At 33.1% G+C, this 19,028-nt stretch overlaps 2 protein-coding genes across 2 annotated transcripts; one reads left to right on the top strand and one right to left on the bottom strand.

Annotated features, from left to right (window-relative positions):
• Positions 1–262: 262 nt before the first annotated feature.
• On the bottom strand, positions 263–8,883 carry LOC106720624 (peroxisomal acyl-coenzyme A oxidase 3). Its single transcript, XM_045686760.1, has 13 exons — positions 8,583–8,883; positions 8,224–8,361; positions 7,200–7,515; positions 6,456–6,627; positions 5,859–5,998; positions 5,281–5,423; positions 4,245–4,347; positions 3,429–3,569; positions 2,753–2,986; positions 2,271–2,425; positions 1,996–2,127; positions 1,148–1,306; positions 263–855 (listed from the first exon to the last, which is right to left on the bottom strand). Exons 1-13 carry the CDS (start codon positions 8,739–8,741, stop codon positions 745–747), a joined length of 2,103 nt encoding a protein of 700 aa, XP_045542716.1. The 5' UTR covers positions 8,742–8,883; the 3' UTR covers positions 263–744.
• A 3,874-nt stretch (positions 8,884–12,757) lies between these two features.
• LOC106720646 (beta-1,3-glucosyltransferase) lies at positions 12,758–17,786 on the top strand. The gene is made up of 11 exons (XM_014515368.2): positions 12,758–12,964; positions 13,115–13,165; positions 14,115–14,224; positions 14,925–15,116; positions 15,395–15,543; positions 15,627–15,816; positions 16,184–16,319; positions 16,463–16,616; positions 16,722–16,831; positions 16,901–17,067; positions 17,601–17,786. Exons 1-11 carry the CDS (start codon positions 12,841–12,843, stop codon positions 17,751–17,753), a joined length of 1,536 nt encoding a protein of 511 aa, XP_014370854.2. The 5' UTR covers positions 12,758–12,840; the 3' UTR covers positions 17,754–17,786.
• Positions 17,787–19,028: the final 1,242 nt, after the last annotated feature.

The following is a 19,028-nucleotide window of genomic DNA, read 5'->3' as shown; positions in this document are numbered from 1 at the left end:
TTTAAATAATTCACTAGAGTATTTTGAAATTCTTTGAATGGTATATAGAAAAAAAAAAGTTATTAAATATTTTTCGATGTTCCACATCCAAATGTACTGTAATATATTTGATACTATTATTTTCAATATGATATTTATTTAATTTTAATATTATTTATCACGTAACTAAAAAAAAACAGCAATATATAAAAACTTTTATTTTTTCAATAAAAAATAACAAATTCATATAAAAAAATTTATATACAAAAATATATTTTCCCATCACATTATATAAATCAATTAAATATAAAACGTCTTTATAAAATTATTTTATATCACTTTTACTTAAAGTATTTTGTGTGTAAAATGCAACATCATCTCGTCTGTAGTGTGTAAAATCACCTCTTTTGCAGTGTGTAAAATGTAAAATCATTCATCTGCAATGTGTAAAATCACATCATTTGCAGTGTGTAAAATGTAAAAATACTCATCTATAATGTGTAAAATCACCTCTTTTGCAGTGTGTAAAATGTAAGAATACTCATCTATAATGTGTAAAATCACCTCTTTTGCAGTTTGTAAAATGTAAATTTATTCATCTGTAATGTGTAAAATCACCTCTTTTGCAGTGTGTAAAATGTAAAATCAGTCATCTGTAATGTGTGAAATCACCACTTTTGCAGTGTGCAAAATGTAATATAATTCATCTGAAGTGTGTAAAATGTAAAAATAATTGATCTTAACATGCTTTTATTGTGTTGCTTGTTATAATTTGGAGGTGGCATATGTCTGCCAGTGCACAACGTCGCGCCACCACTCGGGGCGCGCCAGAGCCCCCGGGTACGTCATCACGTTGTTCTGCAGGTGCTTGTATACCTGGTCACATTAATAATTATATTATCACTCATGCCTTTTTAAATCCACTAAGTGATACCAACATAAAATGCCGTATTATATTAGTTATTTAATATGTTCAGAACAAAATTCAAATTGTCGAAAAACAGTAAATTACAAACTTAATCAATCAAAAATGAAATATCACCAATGAAATTCATATAATCAATAAATAATTCAACCAGAAGAGAATAGAGAAGAAGAAGAAGAATAAGTTTAAGTATGTTTGTTCCGAGTTGATGTAACTCTCAGTATTAGTAGGTACAGTTGTTACCTCGCCATCAGCGTGTCCGAGCACAGAGTTGATGCACCAGTCGGGCGGGGCGAGCGTGTCAGCCAGCGCGGGCGCAGCGCCCGCCAGCACACCGCTCAGCTGTGTCACCGCCTCGCGCACACACACACCCCCCCTCCCCCGCCCCGACAAGTACCCACCCTACGTACACGTCATACCTTCTTAATCTACAACTACTACTTAAACTAGCTGTCGCCCGTTACTTCGTCCGTGTGGTATAAAAAAAACGTAATAAGTAGCCTATGTGTTCTTGAAGGTATCTCATTTGGCACACATATAGACTATAGTTTAGAAGAACACATAGGCTACTTATAAAGTTTTGTTTTTAATTTTGTACGGACGGAGTCGCGGGCGACAGCTAGTATTAAAAACTATTTTTTTTTATATATGAAAAGGTAGCAAACGAGCAAACTGTCACTTGAATTTGCCGAAATAGCGAGGAGACCGTTGTCCATGGACATCCGCAAATGCAGATGCGTTGCCTACTTTTAATCAACGGAGAAGGGAACGCACAGAAAAAGAATATTTCCCCTTCCTATGCGTTCCCGCTTCCGCCAAATCCACTTCCCCTTCCCATCCTTTCCGAATAAGATTGTGAAGGGGAAGAAGACTAAAATTAGACCTCCGACAACTAAGAAAGTTTTTTTTTTTTTTATATGAAAAGGGGGCAAACGAGCGGCGCGAACACCGAAGTGATCATCGACACCCATGGACATCCGCAACACTACGAGAATTGCAATAAAATATAATATATAAAATAATATAAATAATATAAACTAATATAAACTAATATAATAATAATATAAAATAACATAAACTAGTTTACTCACAATGTAGAATGTGGCGAGATGTTTCTCAAGAAGGAAGACGCCGTACAGCGAGACCAGTTTCAGCAACACCTTCCTGCACTCCAAGTCGTGGAAATCTTTCGCACTCTTGTAGAAATGATTCAAAATGAAATTCTGAAAAGAAAAAAGTATTTATTCAAATAAAAAGTAAGCTAGAAATTATTGAAAGATAATTTACTCTTTTAAAAATGTTAATATTTTGGCCGTTGTATGAAATTTGAAATTTAAAAATATATAATTAGTGAGATATATGTGACCTCTCCATAGACAATAGAGAGCGTGGTGGCATTGTACGGCTGTGATTCGTTCTTGGCCTGGAAGTTGTCTCTGCCCGCCGCTTTCAGGCTCTCCACCTTCTCGTACGTAGTCTTCAATGTGTAAGCCGTCAGCCATTTGTACATCTCTATTATATCTGCGAAAATAAATCGTTAAATTGCAAAAAAATGCGGAAAAAAAATCTGTTTTTTTTTTAATTTTAAAGATAAAATTTCAAGATTACGTTAAGTTACGTTACAAGAGTGAGATGAAATATATAATATACAACGAGAGTAAAAAGAGCAGTTTTTTATTTTAAAAGTGAATATTTTTTTTTTCGTAACTAGAACATCTTAACATTTTTTTGTTCTTTTAGACATAGTATATATTTGTGTGTGCCTAAAAATACTTCATCTTTATTTTTATGATATAAAAAACGATTTAATTGTGTGTTCTGTGCTATATAAAGTAAAATAATCCTCACTGGCTGGCTCCATCATATCTTCAACCTTCGTCCAGGGACAGGTGTTGTTGAGGATGTGGTCAGCATTCTCCAGGAAGTTCAGGGAGGTGAGCGGATGGTCGGATGGTGAGAGTTGGTGTTTGCGCGGCCACACTGCCAGCAGCCAGTTGCTGGTCTGCTGCAGCAGGAGGCTGTTCTCGCCCTCGTATGTGCAGTTCGCGTCATTATCGTTACGCAACTCGCCTAGAGCTGATGCTGTGATACATACGAGAAATCATAATAGCTAAAGATGGAATATGTATTTTTTTATTTTTCAAACAAAAAAAAACTTGAGAGGTGTGTTGGGACACCCGGATGGAACGAAGTTCCTTTCGATTAATTAGTGAAGGAACCAATGTTTATTCTATGAATAAAAAACTTAAGTCTTCACAAGAAGTACATTTTATTTCTATGAATTTTCGTTATATATTGTCACGTCGTTGCCATGGTGATAGCAAAAAGTGTCGTGACAACTTTTCGTAAGAATTTTTTCCGTCTAGCCCCCTTTCACAACGCGCGATAAGGAACTTCGTTCCAAAAGCAAAAACTCTGATAATTTTAGTCATTTGTCTGTGAGTTTGTGTCCCTTCCCTGCTCGTACCAGTTAATTGGTACACTAGATATAAGTTCGAGAGAATGTAATGATGTAATGTTTAACCTTTAAGATATCCATGTCCCCCGGTGGCCTCTCTGCAGGCCTGTATGGCGTCGCGCGCTGCCCAGGCGCACACTGGCTTAGCTGCACATGACAGCGCATGCAACTCTATGCCCAGGCTGGCAGAGTCCTGCCCACTCCCACCTATAACCCCTCCATCATCTTATGATACAGTCAAAACCGTTTATAGCGACATCGTTTAGAACAACATACCGGTTAAATTGACCAAAATCAAAGGTCCTGGCTGAATGTTATATACATATCTTTCCTATTAATACCTGTCACCGGTTGTTACAACTATCGGTTTTTACGACTCAATATGAGTAGTCCCTTCGATGTCGTTATAACAGATTTTGACTGTACTTTTTTGACATTGACACTAATAGCTATAAGTTTTAAGGGTTAAAATTTACTACCAAAAGTCATACATGGAACTCTGAGTATGATTTGAAATCTATGACCTGAATTCTCGTAGTAATTACTTACTAATAAAATTTATACATCCAAACATTAGAAAATGTCTTAAAAAAATAATTAAAATTAAGTTTTTTTTTATTACTCAAATAAAAAAATAAAAATGAATCGGCTTGTTATTTGAAATATGTATTTAAAATTAACTGTCAAACTGCGACTTCGTCCACACAATATTAAAAAAAAAAACTTTATCTGTAGTCTATATGTTTTTTTAAACTTTGTCTATAAACTACATCCATCCATACATACATAAATACATGTAAACATTCGCAATTATAATATTAGTAAGATAGATATAATGAATAGAAAATATTTGAGAACTGAAAATGTTAGCATTTGACTTACCAGTGATATTATCTATGGCCATAGTGATGTGCACAGCTCCGAACCACGTGCAGAATATCCGCAGTGCAAATGTGGTAGCCAAGTGCGGCAACAACCGGACTTGCTGCACAACAAACGTATATATTAAAAAAACTAACTGTAGACCGCGACTTCGTCAGCGTTTAAAAGTAGCCCATCTGTTCTTCTAGACTATGTTCTATTTTAAACTAGCTTTTTCCCGCGACTCCGTCCGCGCGGAATAAAAAAAAAAAAACGGGGTAAAAATTATCCTATGTCCTATTCCTAGTTCTAAGCTACCTCCCCATCAATTTTCAGCTAAATCAGTTCGACCGATCTTGAGTTACAAATAGTGTAACTAACACGACTTTCTTTTATATATATATAGATAGATAAACTTCTACTGTTTCATTTAAGATTCCAAGAAGTTCGAAATTGATAGATGGCATAAGATTTCTCCAGTAAACATTAGATCTCTGGTCTAATCAAATAGACCATAGACCACCTCTGGTGTAGATGATATCAAAGGACAAAATGTTTGACCAGATATTAAATAACAGCTGCATAGATGTTTAAATACAATTTTATAGGATAGAGAAGGAGATAAAAAGAAAAAGACATAAATCATTTTCTTACCCCTTCTTCCCTCTAATCAATTTGCATCAACATCATCATCATCATCAGCTCACTATACGTCCCCACCGAGGGGCTCGGAGCCTACCCCAATTTAGGGGGTGACTAGGACATAGTCAACCACGCTGGCCAAGTGCGGGTTGGTTGACTTCACACATATCATTGAATTTCTTCTCAGATATGTGCAGCATCACGATGTTTTCCTTCACCGTAAGAACGTCGGATAAATGTACATATGTAAATCGAAAATCGAAAAACACATTGGTACATGGCGGGATTCGAACCCAGGACCTGCAGATTCCAAGTCAAGTGCTTAACCCCTGAGCCACCGACGCTCTATTTGTATACTGTAAAGTTATATTCAACAAAAATTGTGTAATTAATAATGATTTTTTTCATAAAAAACCTGTTGTTGATACTCCAGCACTGGTAACTCCTCGCTGGAGTTGTCAGGTCCGAACTGCTTCCTGACTGCGGAGTAGCGGATGGCGATTACGATGGCCTTCTGCATGTAGTTGGCAGATATTGATGTTATATGCACTCTACCTCCTTTAATATAAAAAAAAAACAAAAGAAAACTATAGACAAAATCATAGACAAATGAAAACCATAGAACTGCCATGATTTTGTCAGTTCTATGATATATATAAAGAAAAGAGAACCTCTTTTCTTTAAGTTAATACTTTTTGATGATTTCTTTTTTTTTTGTTTCGCTTGTCAGTGATAAAATTTAAATTTATGAATTTAAGAGATTGTTGTTAAGATTATTTAATTTAAATAAAGACGTTCTTTGTTATATCTTTTATTTATCAGATATGTAAATGTTTTACCTTAATTTTATAATTTAAATGTAAATGTTGTACTAAATAAAAATAAAAAAATATTAAAAACGCAAATACCTTTTTATTTGAAAATTGAAGATTCTCATTAGATATAAATTTAATGCCTTGATTTCTAGGAATGAAAAAATTCATTAAAACTTACCTGACAGAATACCTAATGAGGCACCGAACCTCTTGTTGGGGTCTCGGAATGGAGTTTTGTAGTCTCCGTTGTCATCCACACCACCAAACTTGTCTAATATCGCCTCCTTAGGTAAATGATAGTTGTTGAACATCATAAAACTGTAATAAACATTTTTTATTAATTTCAAGCTAAAGGTTGAAAAGGTTAAAAAATTTTAATGTTAGGACTCCTTCAAACTTTTTTTATACATCGCACAAAAAATTTAACAATAATTTTTAAAACATAATTGTGCATTATAACAGTTGTGGGAATTTAAATAAAAATGTATCCTTTAATTATTTTATTTTTTTCAGAGACAATTATATATTTTTGTAAAAGAATTAAACCTGACATTTATAATTCAAAAATAATCACAAAAAGTCAGGAAATGTAGATGCAAAATATCCATAAAAATAAATAGGATCGAATAATAAAATATTTTATACAAAAGCACAAATTTACAGCTATATTAGTATCTTTCAAAAAAAAAAATACACATATGTACATATTTCTCGTTCATTACTACCTCATACATTTAAGTTGTCACCTAGTTTACATTTAGTATAGTTTAATTACCCATTATCAATTCCATTAAGTCCAATCTTCTCTCCAATGTCCCCCACAGTGACCCCCGGGTATGGCTTTAAGGTCTTGGGATCTCTAATTGGCACCACAAAGGAGTGCAATCCGTGGTTCTTGCCTTTGGAGATCAACATTGCGTACACTATCGCATGAGTCGCGCATTTCCCTGGCAGAAAAAAATAAAAATCAGAACTGGCAATACTAAAAGTTAATGGAGATTGAAGGTTCTATATTACTTCTTACTAATATTATAAATGAATGTTTAGATCGATGGATAGATGGATGGATGTTGATGAAATTTGGTCCAAATGTAGAACATAGTCTGGAAGAACACATAGGCTACTTATTACGTTTTTTTTTAATTGTGCGCGAACGGGCGATAGCTTGTATCTATATAAATAAAAAGTCATTTTCAAGTTCGTCATATCACTTCTTTCATTTAAAGAAATAATCAAAATTAAAGATTGGCTACATGTAAAAGTAATAAAATTAAATAAACATTAGTTTTGACCTCAGCTTATTGTTTCATAGAATATTAGAATATTACGCCTTGTTCAGGTCAGCCGAATGAACTTTGGTAAATACATAATGTTAAAAAGTTAAACAAAAGTATAATTAAATTAATTTGAATTGATAAAATAGTAACTGACGGCAATACAACGCACAGGTTACAGGAAAGGTCCAAAAATGAACCTCGAGTCCAAATGACCTGAGTCATACTGGCGTTTTCAGTCTCACCTAATGATCCTACCCAGAACTTTGCAGCCTCAAAGTCCGGTGTATGCATGATGAACTGTTTCTTTTCCGGACAATATGTGGCGGTAGTTCTCATGCCTTTAGCATTGGATCCATGGGACACTTCTGTCAGAGCGAAGCACCCTCCTATCTCTCCTTGCTGTGCCTGGTCTATGTAAGAGTAATGGTGACTACGACCACTGCCTTGGATCACATTCGAGAACATTCGGAAGGTCAATGATATTTTGACAGCTAGGGAACTGTCAAACATGAACAATGCTTCGGCTTCCGATTGGAATAATCTAGGCTCTACACCGATCTGAGAAAAAAAAACAATTGTTTCGTTTTAGATATTTAAAATTTTTATGTGAATAAAACACACTACAGAAATATAATTAGATAGGTACTGCTTAAGACCTGAAGCTAATCTTAGTTCCACATTATGCGTGAAGATTTAAACTAATGGTCTTTTGAGCCTGGCCATTTGAAGCCAGGTAAAACTGTAAATTCCTCTTCAAAGTTACATAGTCAGTTACAAAAAAAAAAATGTTTAAAGATTTTTTTACTACTGTGTTTAACTGAGCAATACTTGAATCCTTTGTAGGCATTAGAAACTATTAAATCCTTTCCTTTGATTAATATTGCTTAACACTGGAACTAAAAAAGCTATAAAAATTTCCTTTTTGTTCCTTTACATATTTATTTTACAGTACGACATGTGTAATTGTTATAATATAGTTTTCAACCACATCATTACTTTACATCAGGTAGGATCATGGTCAAGTGCTAAATGGTATTCATATTAAAAAAAATAGTTATTGTTAAAAATATAAAAGTTTCTGTATGTTACATAGTTATGGAGATAATAAGCTACAGCTTTAAATATGTTAATAGTGCCAATGACTTCATTGGCCTCTGATCGTTAAAATTGTATGTGAAATATGATAAGGAGTATCTATTTCTTGTTTTGTGTAAAATATAAAATTTACCTTTCTCTCCTAAAGGAAAGAGACATGATTTACCTTACCTTTGTTAAAGGTATGAAGTTCTGACTGTATATTGCATACATCCTCTTTGTCGTGATATGCCTTTGCTCGTCCAAGGAGGGAGTCGCTTCCCGGTGACGGAAGAGAGGGTTTTCACGCATGAAATTCCAAATATCATTCTGTTGATGAAAAATATTAACAAATCAATAATAATCTTGTATGAGTTTTGCTAAAAATAAATAAAAAGGGTGATTTTTTTCTAGACGCATTGTAATAATGACAGAAAATGTTTATAATGGTGTGCTATGCAAGATTAATATTTTTATTAAAATAAATTTAAAACGAAAATATTAAGTGTCCCTGTGTCGTGAATAATTTTTAATAATAATTGTCAACTTACTTTCAATTTTAATGTCTCCAAATTATCGTAAACAAGTTTCATACGACGCCAGTCGAATCTGGCTTTCTTTCTATACACATCTAATGGACCTGCTGGTAAATCCGGAAACAATTCCTTAAGCTGATCATCAGTTACAGCTTGATTATTTAATTTCAACATTGTCAAGTTGTTTTACACTTTATTCACTTTTTAATACACCTCTTACTAGGTCAAAGTCTGAATACATATGCCAAAACAATGTATGATATGATGATATATATATGATATGATACTTTTATCAAAAAGATAACAACATATATGAAATATGTATTCTTAAAACTGTAAATAAAATATTTAACTGATGTTATTGGTTGCTACGATTTTGGCGCAATATTTCAAACCAGAATACAAATGTTATAAAATTCTCACGGCAACGTCAAAGGATTGTTAAACAAAGAAAAAATTAAAGGTATATAAAGTCAAACCTCAATGTAAATAATTAAAGTCCAGGTAATAAAATGAAAATCAACTTTAACGCAAGAGAAAAAGGTGCATTTTACTATGTCCATTATTTCCACGATATGACAAGACGTCAGTGTTAAATTCGGATTCTGTCGTTTTACGTTAACGTTAATTTCGTTAATTTCTTTTTCTTTATAATGTTTTACGCTTTGTTATTTATAATAGTTAATCTAAACCATCGACGAAAAATAATCACAATATGAAATGAGACATAAGGACAAAATTGTTGGTTATATGTAAATAATATATACAATTTTGAGTGCTAAAGTACAAATTAATTTACGGATTTTTTTTAAAATTAGTAATTAACATTTTATAATTTAAAATGCCTTAATTATTTTTTAATAAAAATAAAAAAGTTGTAAATGTTTCAAAACAATTTTATAGCTTTAATCAAGATGTACGGTCAATATGCCTTTGGTTCTTTAGCTAGACAGGATTAAAAGAAGAAGAAGAGTATACAAAAAACGAGCGAAAAAAAGTTAACTATAAGTGTCAACTGTCAAACTTTTATTTATATTTTGTAGCTTTTGTTTGTTTTTTTTTTTTTGTAAACAGAAAAATAATGTTAAATTACTATTAGTTACTGAGGGCTAATTGCACAGTTTAAGACTCAGGATATTTATAGGTAAGATTCTGAAATACATAATTCTTTCTCACTTTACATCTTTGATATATAAATTTAATATCTTTAAAAATAACATAAAACCAATAAGTACTATACATAAAATAACAATTTATGTTGTCAAGGTACTCTTATTACAGGGAAACAATATTGAAAACCCTAATATGTATATTTAATGACAAGATGAGAAATAAACGCAATTATTTTCAGAGGTTGAAAGGGGGATGAAATTTTATAGAAAAAAGATTGAAACTTATTTTTAGGTTGTTAATTTGATATTAATATAAATGACATTCAAGGGTACAAAACAGCAATAGGGAATAGGGGATGAAAGTTTGTATTTGAATATTTAAGGTTTATGTGAATGTTTTGTAAGTTTATTGTTGTAATTTATTATAACTTTCAGTAAATTAATTAGCCTAAACAATTAAAAATGCTACCAGAGAAGACAGTATTTTACATGGACGAAGTCATGGACACAAGTTATATAAATGAGGTTATTCTGGTCATTCGAAGTGGCAGTATATTTGCATTTTCGAGTGTTAGACCTTTATTTTTTTGTCCATAAAAATTGGATATTTAAGGTGTCATACTAATATTATAAATGCAAATGTTTAGATGGATGGATGGATGGATGTTTGAAGGTATCTCTAAAACGGCTCAATGGATCTGGATGAAATTTGGCATTGGGGTGGACCATAATCTAGAAGAACACATAGTCTACTATTAATGTTTTTTTTTAATTGCGCGTCAACCGAGTCATGGTCGATAGCTAGTATTTAAATAAAAAACTTGAGAGGTGTCAAGGGACATCCGGATGGAACGAAGTTCCTTTCGATTAATTAGTGAAGGAACCAATGTTCATTCTATGAATAAAAAACTTAAGTCTTCACAAGAAATACATTTTATTTCTATGAATTTTCGTTATATATTGTCACGTCGTTGCTATGGTGAAGTAGCGCTCATTCGTCGTTAACATACTTACTATAGCAAAAAGTGTTGTGACAACTTTTCATAAGAATTTTTTCCGTCTAGTCCCCTTTCACAATGCGCGATAAGGAACTTCGTTCCAAAAATATACTACTCTTTTGTTTTTATTTTATGTGACATTGCAAAAAATGCTTGGACCACACATTATGTGGCCAATGTTTCAAAACTGATTGGTAAACAAAAGTTCTGTTCTGACAGGCTGTCCAACATTTCATCTATTTTATGGAGACTATCACTAATCTCTTGAACAAAATTAACATAAGTTGTAATCATAGATGATAGCTTGTGTTATTTGATGCATGATTAAAGATATTACAGCATTGTGAAGTAATATTCAGTTGACATATTGAACATTTGTACTATATATCTTTATTAGAAGTTCTTTCTAGTAGTCTTTTCTGTAGTCTATACTTTTGTTCATCACCTCATGTTAAAAGAAGTATTCCTTCAAAGTAAGATTTAATATTTACTATTGTAGGAAGAGAATATGAGTGTACATATAGAGCTAAATTCTTTCCCACAATAATACTGCCATATACAGAAAAATATCACTTTTCTTAAGAAAATTAAGAAGTTAATTCATTAACAAAATTATTTTAAATGCCATACAGTTGCTTTTGGCAAAACATATTGTTTTACACAGAAAAAACTGTAAAAAAATACATAAGGTTTTTCTTATTTAATCTAGATATTCCTGGAGAGAATATGAATTGAATGATATTTACATACCACAGGTGGGCATAAGTCAAACTAAATAAGATTATCTCACTAGCGTCCCCCTGCCAACGCTGTCAGCCCTGACAAAAGGGTCAAATGATCCTTTTCGTATTGTAGCTGTCATGTAATGTTTTTGATGTGAAACATCACTTGTAAACCGAATCGTTGGCGTGGCGACGCTTGCCGTGGCGACGGGTCGCCAAGCTATACTAAGGTATACATATATATATATATATATATATATATATATATATATATATATATATATATATATATATATATATATATATTTTAATAATATTTAATATTATTTATTATTATTATTTATTTATTTATTTTATTATAATATTTAATATTCTATGCATATTACTTGTACACACACGATGTTTCACATCTGCCAGGCGTCCCATGACGGCTCACATTTTTTTTTCTTTTGTATCATTTTCTGTGCTCCTGTTTATTTTATTTTTCTAACTTAACTAACCGCCATAACAACGCCTCGTACTGACACAGATAAGCTTGTTTAAATTTACACCTAAAGTCAATCACAAATACATAACCGCTAAAATCAGTAAGATGGTAAAAGTTTTTCTCTTTAATAATGCTAATCTGTACATAAAATATCTAATAATGTATCGTTGGAAGGCAATTGGAATGAGGCCATTAACTCGATCCGCTTAATAATCCTAATCCATTTTTTCCGTACGTATCATTAGCTAGGCCTGTAATGGAATGGTGTTTTTCCTTATTTTTATTTCATTTAATAAAAAGAAAAAATAAATGAAACACGTAATGAAAAGTTATGAAATGGCTTCGTTTATATTATATTGCAGTTTCTCATACAGTTAACCGTAACTCTTGATATACTGACCAGAAATTCATCGGAAAAACGATGATCAGTTACAAATCTACTTTATACAGATATTTCCGTACGACACAATATTTTTTTTTTCAATTATATACTCTTAAAAAATAAAGCTTTTTGTAATAGTAGCGATATCACTTAAACTACAAAACTCGTCTTATTGAAGCAAATTTAATTTCAAACTAATTGTTTCATTGTATTAATACTTTTATGTTTATAATCAAAGTAATTTTTAAAATAAGCATTTAATAACGTAGTCTAGATTTCAACATATTAAAAGCACTATGAAGGAGGCTATAATAATTTTATATAAAAAAAACTCTGAGCTAACGTTAATTAAAACTTTTAATAAAGAGCAGTTTTCTTCATAAAATCTTAATTGACTAACTTCGTTTTCATATGAAAACTAAAAAGTTTTTATTAAAAACTTAGTTCGTTTTTAATCCTGTTTAATGTCATAATAACGATGTCATTAAATTAAAATGAACCAATGTTCAAAGACTATCCAAAAACGATGTTAACGTGACGTCAGCTGAATATGAAAGGATTCTACACTCAAAATGTATATACGAGTTCAAGGAGTTAAAGGGAATAAAGGAATAAAATTAGTGCAGTGCTTGACGTTGGGGGTAGTAGACGCGCGCTGTTATTTGCTCGTTTTCCCGCCAGTTTTCCCGCCAATAAGTAAGAAACGGCGCGAATTTCTATTAAGTGACAGATTAAAAAGAATTATAACATTTAAAAATAATATTGCATAAACCGAATTCAGGTTTTTTGTTACTGCTTTGATCGTTTATCTTATTTTATTTTACATTTATTTTATTTTTGTTCCAGCTATGTTTTTAGTGGTGTTATTCATATTCGTCGATTTTGTCACATGTTTCGGTGAGTAATACGAATAATATACAAGTTATAATTATATTATTTGTTATACAAAAAGTTTAGTATTCGTTTTTTAAAAAAATAAAATTTTCGTGTCCTTTCGGCTTTTAATAATTCCAGCTTACAATTTTTGCGATTAAAGACAACACGTTTTATACAGTAAATTTAATTTGTTATAATAGACATTGTAAATAAAACTGTAGCAAACAATCAACAAACTCAAAATATAGGTTTGAGTTAACGTAGAACCTAGACTGATAGACATTATTGTATATGAACCGTAATCAGAACTCCATAATGGATTGTGTTATTCTGATTACGTATTAAATGACTAGAAATTAAGATATATATTCGTTGAAAAAAAAAATGTCAAACGGTTTTTGTTTTTTTATAAAATATTGTCTTCGGAGTTTAAAGTTTGTACCAAATTTCAGGTCAATGATGTGGGTGTAAATTAAATTACTAGAATTGACTAATATGAACAGGGCAAGTTAAATAAAACCGTTTAATAAATATAATTCTAATCCTTCTTACCGGTTTTTCTTACCTCTTAAATTTATATGACAAGGAAAGTCTCGGGGAAATACTAAAGTATAAATCAGGTGGCATAATGGCAGTTTCCTTGTACTTAAATGAAATGGTTTCCTAGTACATATTGCGAGGCGGGCGTTGTGTCAGAACTTGCTAACTTACATTATACCAAGTTAAGTAGGGAGAACTTGGGCACTTTATTTTATAGCAATCTGATTGAGCCGTCAACTTTCTTATAAAGAGCTTTTGTTTCGAAGCTCCAACTTACTGGAATAAAGAAGACGTGTTTAAGTGTGGAAAAGGAATTATGGATGATGGGATTTTTTTGCTGCCGATTTTGCTTTTAGCAACACCTAATGAATTTGTTACTGTAATCAACATATTGCTTAACAACTTAACTACCTCCGTTCTTTTGTTACAGATTCTAGAAATGTAGTTTACACTGTTGTCAGCCAGGCTGAGCCTTATCATGCGAGTGTGGCTATTCGGCTCAAACAAGATATAGAGCACCAAGTTTTAGAACTGGAGGGGGTAAGTTTTGAAAGACTATTTTTTATTCACAGCGTGTACTTTATACCTTGTTTGTTGAACGGTTTATGACGTAAAATAATCGGTCTTGTTTTTTATAAATATAATAAGTTTACGACATTTTTATTGACGTATTGAATATTGGAAAAATATACACTGCAAAATTTTAATACTCCTAATTTTTAGCAACATTTGTATGCTGTATATTTTTTTATTTTAATGAGAGATCTCTTTGTGTCGTCATATAACTATAGTCGCAAAATTGGTATGCAAGTTTGCGTCTGATTGCTAATATTGTTATGGTCACAAAAGCGCGCCTTAACGAGCATTGTTATGATTGCGTCTATTCTTTTTGTATTGTAAATTTGATAGCACCGTTTGTCCAGTATCCGTCTGTACGGATCATTTCTATAAATCTAATATATAAAATTCTCGTGTCACAGTTTTCGTCACCGTACTCCTCCGAAACGGCTTGACCAATTCTCATGAAATTTTGTGAGCATATTCAGTAGGTCTGAGAATCGTCTATTTTTCATTTTTTTTAACTGCGCGCGGATGGAGTCGCGGGCGACAGCTAGTATTTCTATTTTTTTTTCTTTCTTATATACATAATTACCTGGTTACCGACACGATTTCTATTATAACACGACAAAAGATAATGTATATCCGCTAGCTATAAAAATATAGTGTTTTTATTATTCAGCGGCGTCCTATAGTCCATATAACTCATGAGGATTTCCCGGTCGGGGGCGCCTGGACGATCATACCACTTCTGCGACCGCTTACGGAGAAGCATCGCGGCACTGATGTGCGCTGGGTGGTCTTCCTGGAGCCACACACTGCTGTTAGATGCGGGAAATTGTTGGAAGCACTTGCTGCGGCAGATGGTCAAAAGGTCAGTGAATAATAGATAAGAATAGATATGCAATTTACCAACAGCTAGAATAAGTTGTCATATTCTTTTGTCAACAAGTCTTAGGAATTGCAATTTACCAACAGCTACAATAAGTTGTCATATTCTTTTGTCAACAAGTCTTAGGAATTTTTCGTGTTTTTTTTCTGTTTTGTTTCTATTTAGCCATCAGTTAGTTCTAGTCTTTTATTTAAGATTAACAGTCTATTAAACTAACTTCATCGTCTTTACTTCAACACGTTACTATGAGAATCTTGTAGGATACGATGTGGATCGGTTACCCTTTGAGTGATGAAGAGCCGACGATCATCCATCACTTTACGTTCTACGAGGAGTTGCAGGAAGATGGAGGTTTCGTTTATCCGAACTTTGCAAGTGGCTTCGCTATGAGAATTACACTAATGAAAAAGTAAGTCGTCTTTGTTGTTCGCAAGAGCGACAGTTAGTGAGAGATAAGTATTGCTTTGGATGAGTTATATTTTTTATTTTTAGACTGCTAAAGGAAATAGAGAGCGGTGATAAGAGATTGGAGGCAGATTTCTCAATAGACGCAGCTTTCGAGTTGGCGCAGCTTGTGTACGGAGACGTGAGCCGGCCCGGACCACTGCTCACACCTGACTTGAGGTTTTGTGTGGTGTCGGCCGATAACTGTGCCACTTACCCTAGACCTTTTGATTTATGTGTGAGTATGTGAGAGTTATTGTCAAAGTAATATGTATCGTAAACAAATTTTTTAACTGTTTAGTTCAATCTATATATATACAAAAGAAAGTCGTGTTAGTTACACTATAACTCAAGATCGGTCGAACTGATTTAGATGAAAATTGATGGGGAGGTAGCTTAGAACTAGGAGACGGACATAGGAACTTTTTTATCTTGTGTGCATTTTTTTTATTCCGCGCGGACGAAGTCGCGGGTAAAAGCTAGTTTAAAATAAAACTACAATACATGGCATGTCATGTTTAAATATTTGATTTTTAGTATTCTTAATTCTACAAATAAGAGTATTTTTGTAAATAGTCGATTTAAAAATATGAAAGTTTCGGTAGGGCAGTGCCATACCTGAGGAGACGATATTGTTCGCGGTGAAGACCTGGAGCGGCTTTCACGCGACCAGAGCCAGCGTCGTGAAGAAGACGTGGGGGAAACACGTCACTAATCTTTACTTTTTTAGTGACAAAGCGGGTGAGGGATTATATTTGTATATTTAATTCATCTAAATGTTTTTAATTTTGTAATCCAATAGATTTTTTTTTTGTTATTTATGCGACTAGATTTATACAACATGATTTTTTTTCTGTTTTGTGTATATTTTATTGATATTCCAGATGCTTCCATCCCGACTATAGATATAGGCGTGCCCAACACTAAGACCGGACATTGCGCAAAAACAATGGCCATATTGAATCGTGTTGTTGAAATGATTGAAGACATGACAAACATTCAGTGGATATTCCTAGCTGATGATGATACTATTTTAGGGTGAGATATGTTTTGTATCCCCCTTTATTTCAGCCTCCCCCCCCCCCCAACATAGAAAGTTTTGTACACAACGTACATACAACAATCACTAAGTGTTTTATGTAGTGTGCAGAGACTGTGCGAGGTGTTGAGCTGTTACCGCGGTGGTGCAGCGCTCACCGTGCTCGGCGAACGCTACGGATACGGATACGGCAAGAGAGAGACTGCTGCTAAAGGTAAACTTAATCACCACTTAGTATTATATTATGTTGGTAAGAGACAGGTATAAGTGAGGTATTTGTTAGGTTACGACTATATAACTGGTGGTGGGGGCACGGTGTTCAGTGTGGGTGCGGCGCGTGCGCTGCGCACCTGCGTCTGCGCTGCGCACTCCGCACCTGATGATATGACTCTCGGAGCATGCGCCAAACGACGTAATATCACCCTTACACATTCACCGCTTTTTCATCAGGTATGTATCACATATCCACCCCTTCTTTTTGTAACAAAAAAAAAACTTGAGAGGTGTCAAGGGACACCCGGATGGAACGAAGTTCCTTTCAATTAATTAGTGAAGGAACCAATGTTTATTCTATGAATAAAAAACTTAAGTTTTCTCAAGAAGTACATTTTATTTCTATGAATTTTCGTTATATATTGTCACGTCGTTGCCATGGTGATATAGCAAAAAGTGTCGTGACAACTTTTCGTAAGAATTTTTTCCGTCTAGCCCCCTTTCACAACGCGCGATAAGGAACTTCGTTCCAAAAAATTCTGTGATGAACTTTTTGTATAAAGTTTAAACGAGTCAAGATTCACTTCCAAATAAGCTAAGTACAGTTACGTCCTTGTTATTTTATAAAGTTTTTTCTCGTACAATGTTTATTTCAAGATAGTTTCTCAGTTATTGAGCTGGATATCACCATTTTCGGCTTAGCATTGAGTTTCGGTACACCCTGTATAAGCTGTGCCGTATCTATTTATATGAATACATGCACATGTCAGGCGCGGCCGCAGGAGTACAGTCGCGAGGTGGTGTCGCGCGCGCGTCCCCTCTCCTTCCACAGACACGCGCCCGACCCCCTGCGTCTCTACGCCGCATGGTTCTTACACGACGACCGTGCGCGTGCGCAACATCGCGCCAGGGACGAGCTCTAGCTCTCACTTACACTGACACATCTTACTAATATTATAAATACGATTGGATGGATGAATGAATGGATGTATGTTTGAAGATATCTCTTGAACGGCTGAATTGAAATTTGGCACAGATGTAGAACAAAGTCTGGAAGAACACATAAGGTACTTATTAAGTTTTTTTTTTAATCCCGCTTGGACGGAGTCGCAGGCAACAGCTAGTACTTTATACAATAGTAGTCTGAGCTATACGTTAATACGTAACCGTAGAATTCCACTGCATCATCTTGTAATGAACAGAGATTATACAATATGTATCAATAGAAGTTACACTACCGTGGAATTCTACGGTAAGGTGGAGTATATACTATAAAATATGTTCTCCAATACCAATAATAAATATGTAAGATTAAAATATTGTTTGTTTTACTTAAAAATGTTATTATTAATGAAAGCCTTTTACAAAATGTACTAATAATTGTTTTTTTTTTACATCACAATAACAATTTAATGATTATGAAATAATAATAACTTAGAAGTAGTTAAAAATGTAATTAAGTTCATTTAAGCTTGTACTTTATTAACATATCATTGTATTAAATAATAAAATGTGATATTTTTTTATAAAATCAACTTGTTTCATTTTTATATTTATAGTTAAAGTTTAATTATTTAAAATATATTTATTGATTAAATGTTATTAATATTATAAATGCGAATATTTTGATAGATGGATGGATGTTTGTTTGAAGGTATCGCCGGAACGGAAAAACGGATCTTGATCGGAGTTGCGGGCGACAGCTAGTATACATAAATAAAGGACGTAATTTCAACTTCAATATCTCTTTTGAAATGTATGAATTGTGCTATTATTTATATAATTTGTATACAAATGAACATTATATTAATTAATTAAGAAATTAAATGGTGTTAATTTAAACAAGATTGCAAGAACAAAAACGTTTAAGTACTTACATTTGTAGCAAATTTAATTAAACTGAATTCATCTGCTCGTAAACCGAAAGCCAGGTGGCCGAGGCATTCCGTGATCAATTTGAATGGGGACTGTAATTATCCATTCACTTATTCGTTTATTCATTAAATTGAAGATTGCCATATTCACGTAAATGTCAAAATTTACTTTACCCTAATAACTTGCTTGAATTATTTAAACTTTATTGAATGGTAAAGATGTTGGAATGCGTTGGAACAGTGAGTCTCAAAGTAATCCAGATAGATCTGGTAAAATTAAGGGAAGGCGTCTAGGAGGAAATAAGTTTGGGAATCTGTGTTATC

The sequence above is a fragment of the Papilio machaon genome, chromosome 4 (assembly GCF_912999745.1).
Source record: "Papilio machaon chromosome 4, ilPapMach1.1, whole genome shotgun sequence".
Taxonomy (NCBI): Eukaryota; Metazoa; Arthropoda; class Insecta; order Lepidoptera; family Papilionidae; genus Papilio; species Papilio machaon.
Note: the sequence above shows the minus strand (reverse complement) of the source record. Positions and strands in the feature narration are given on the sequence as shown.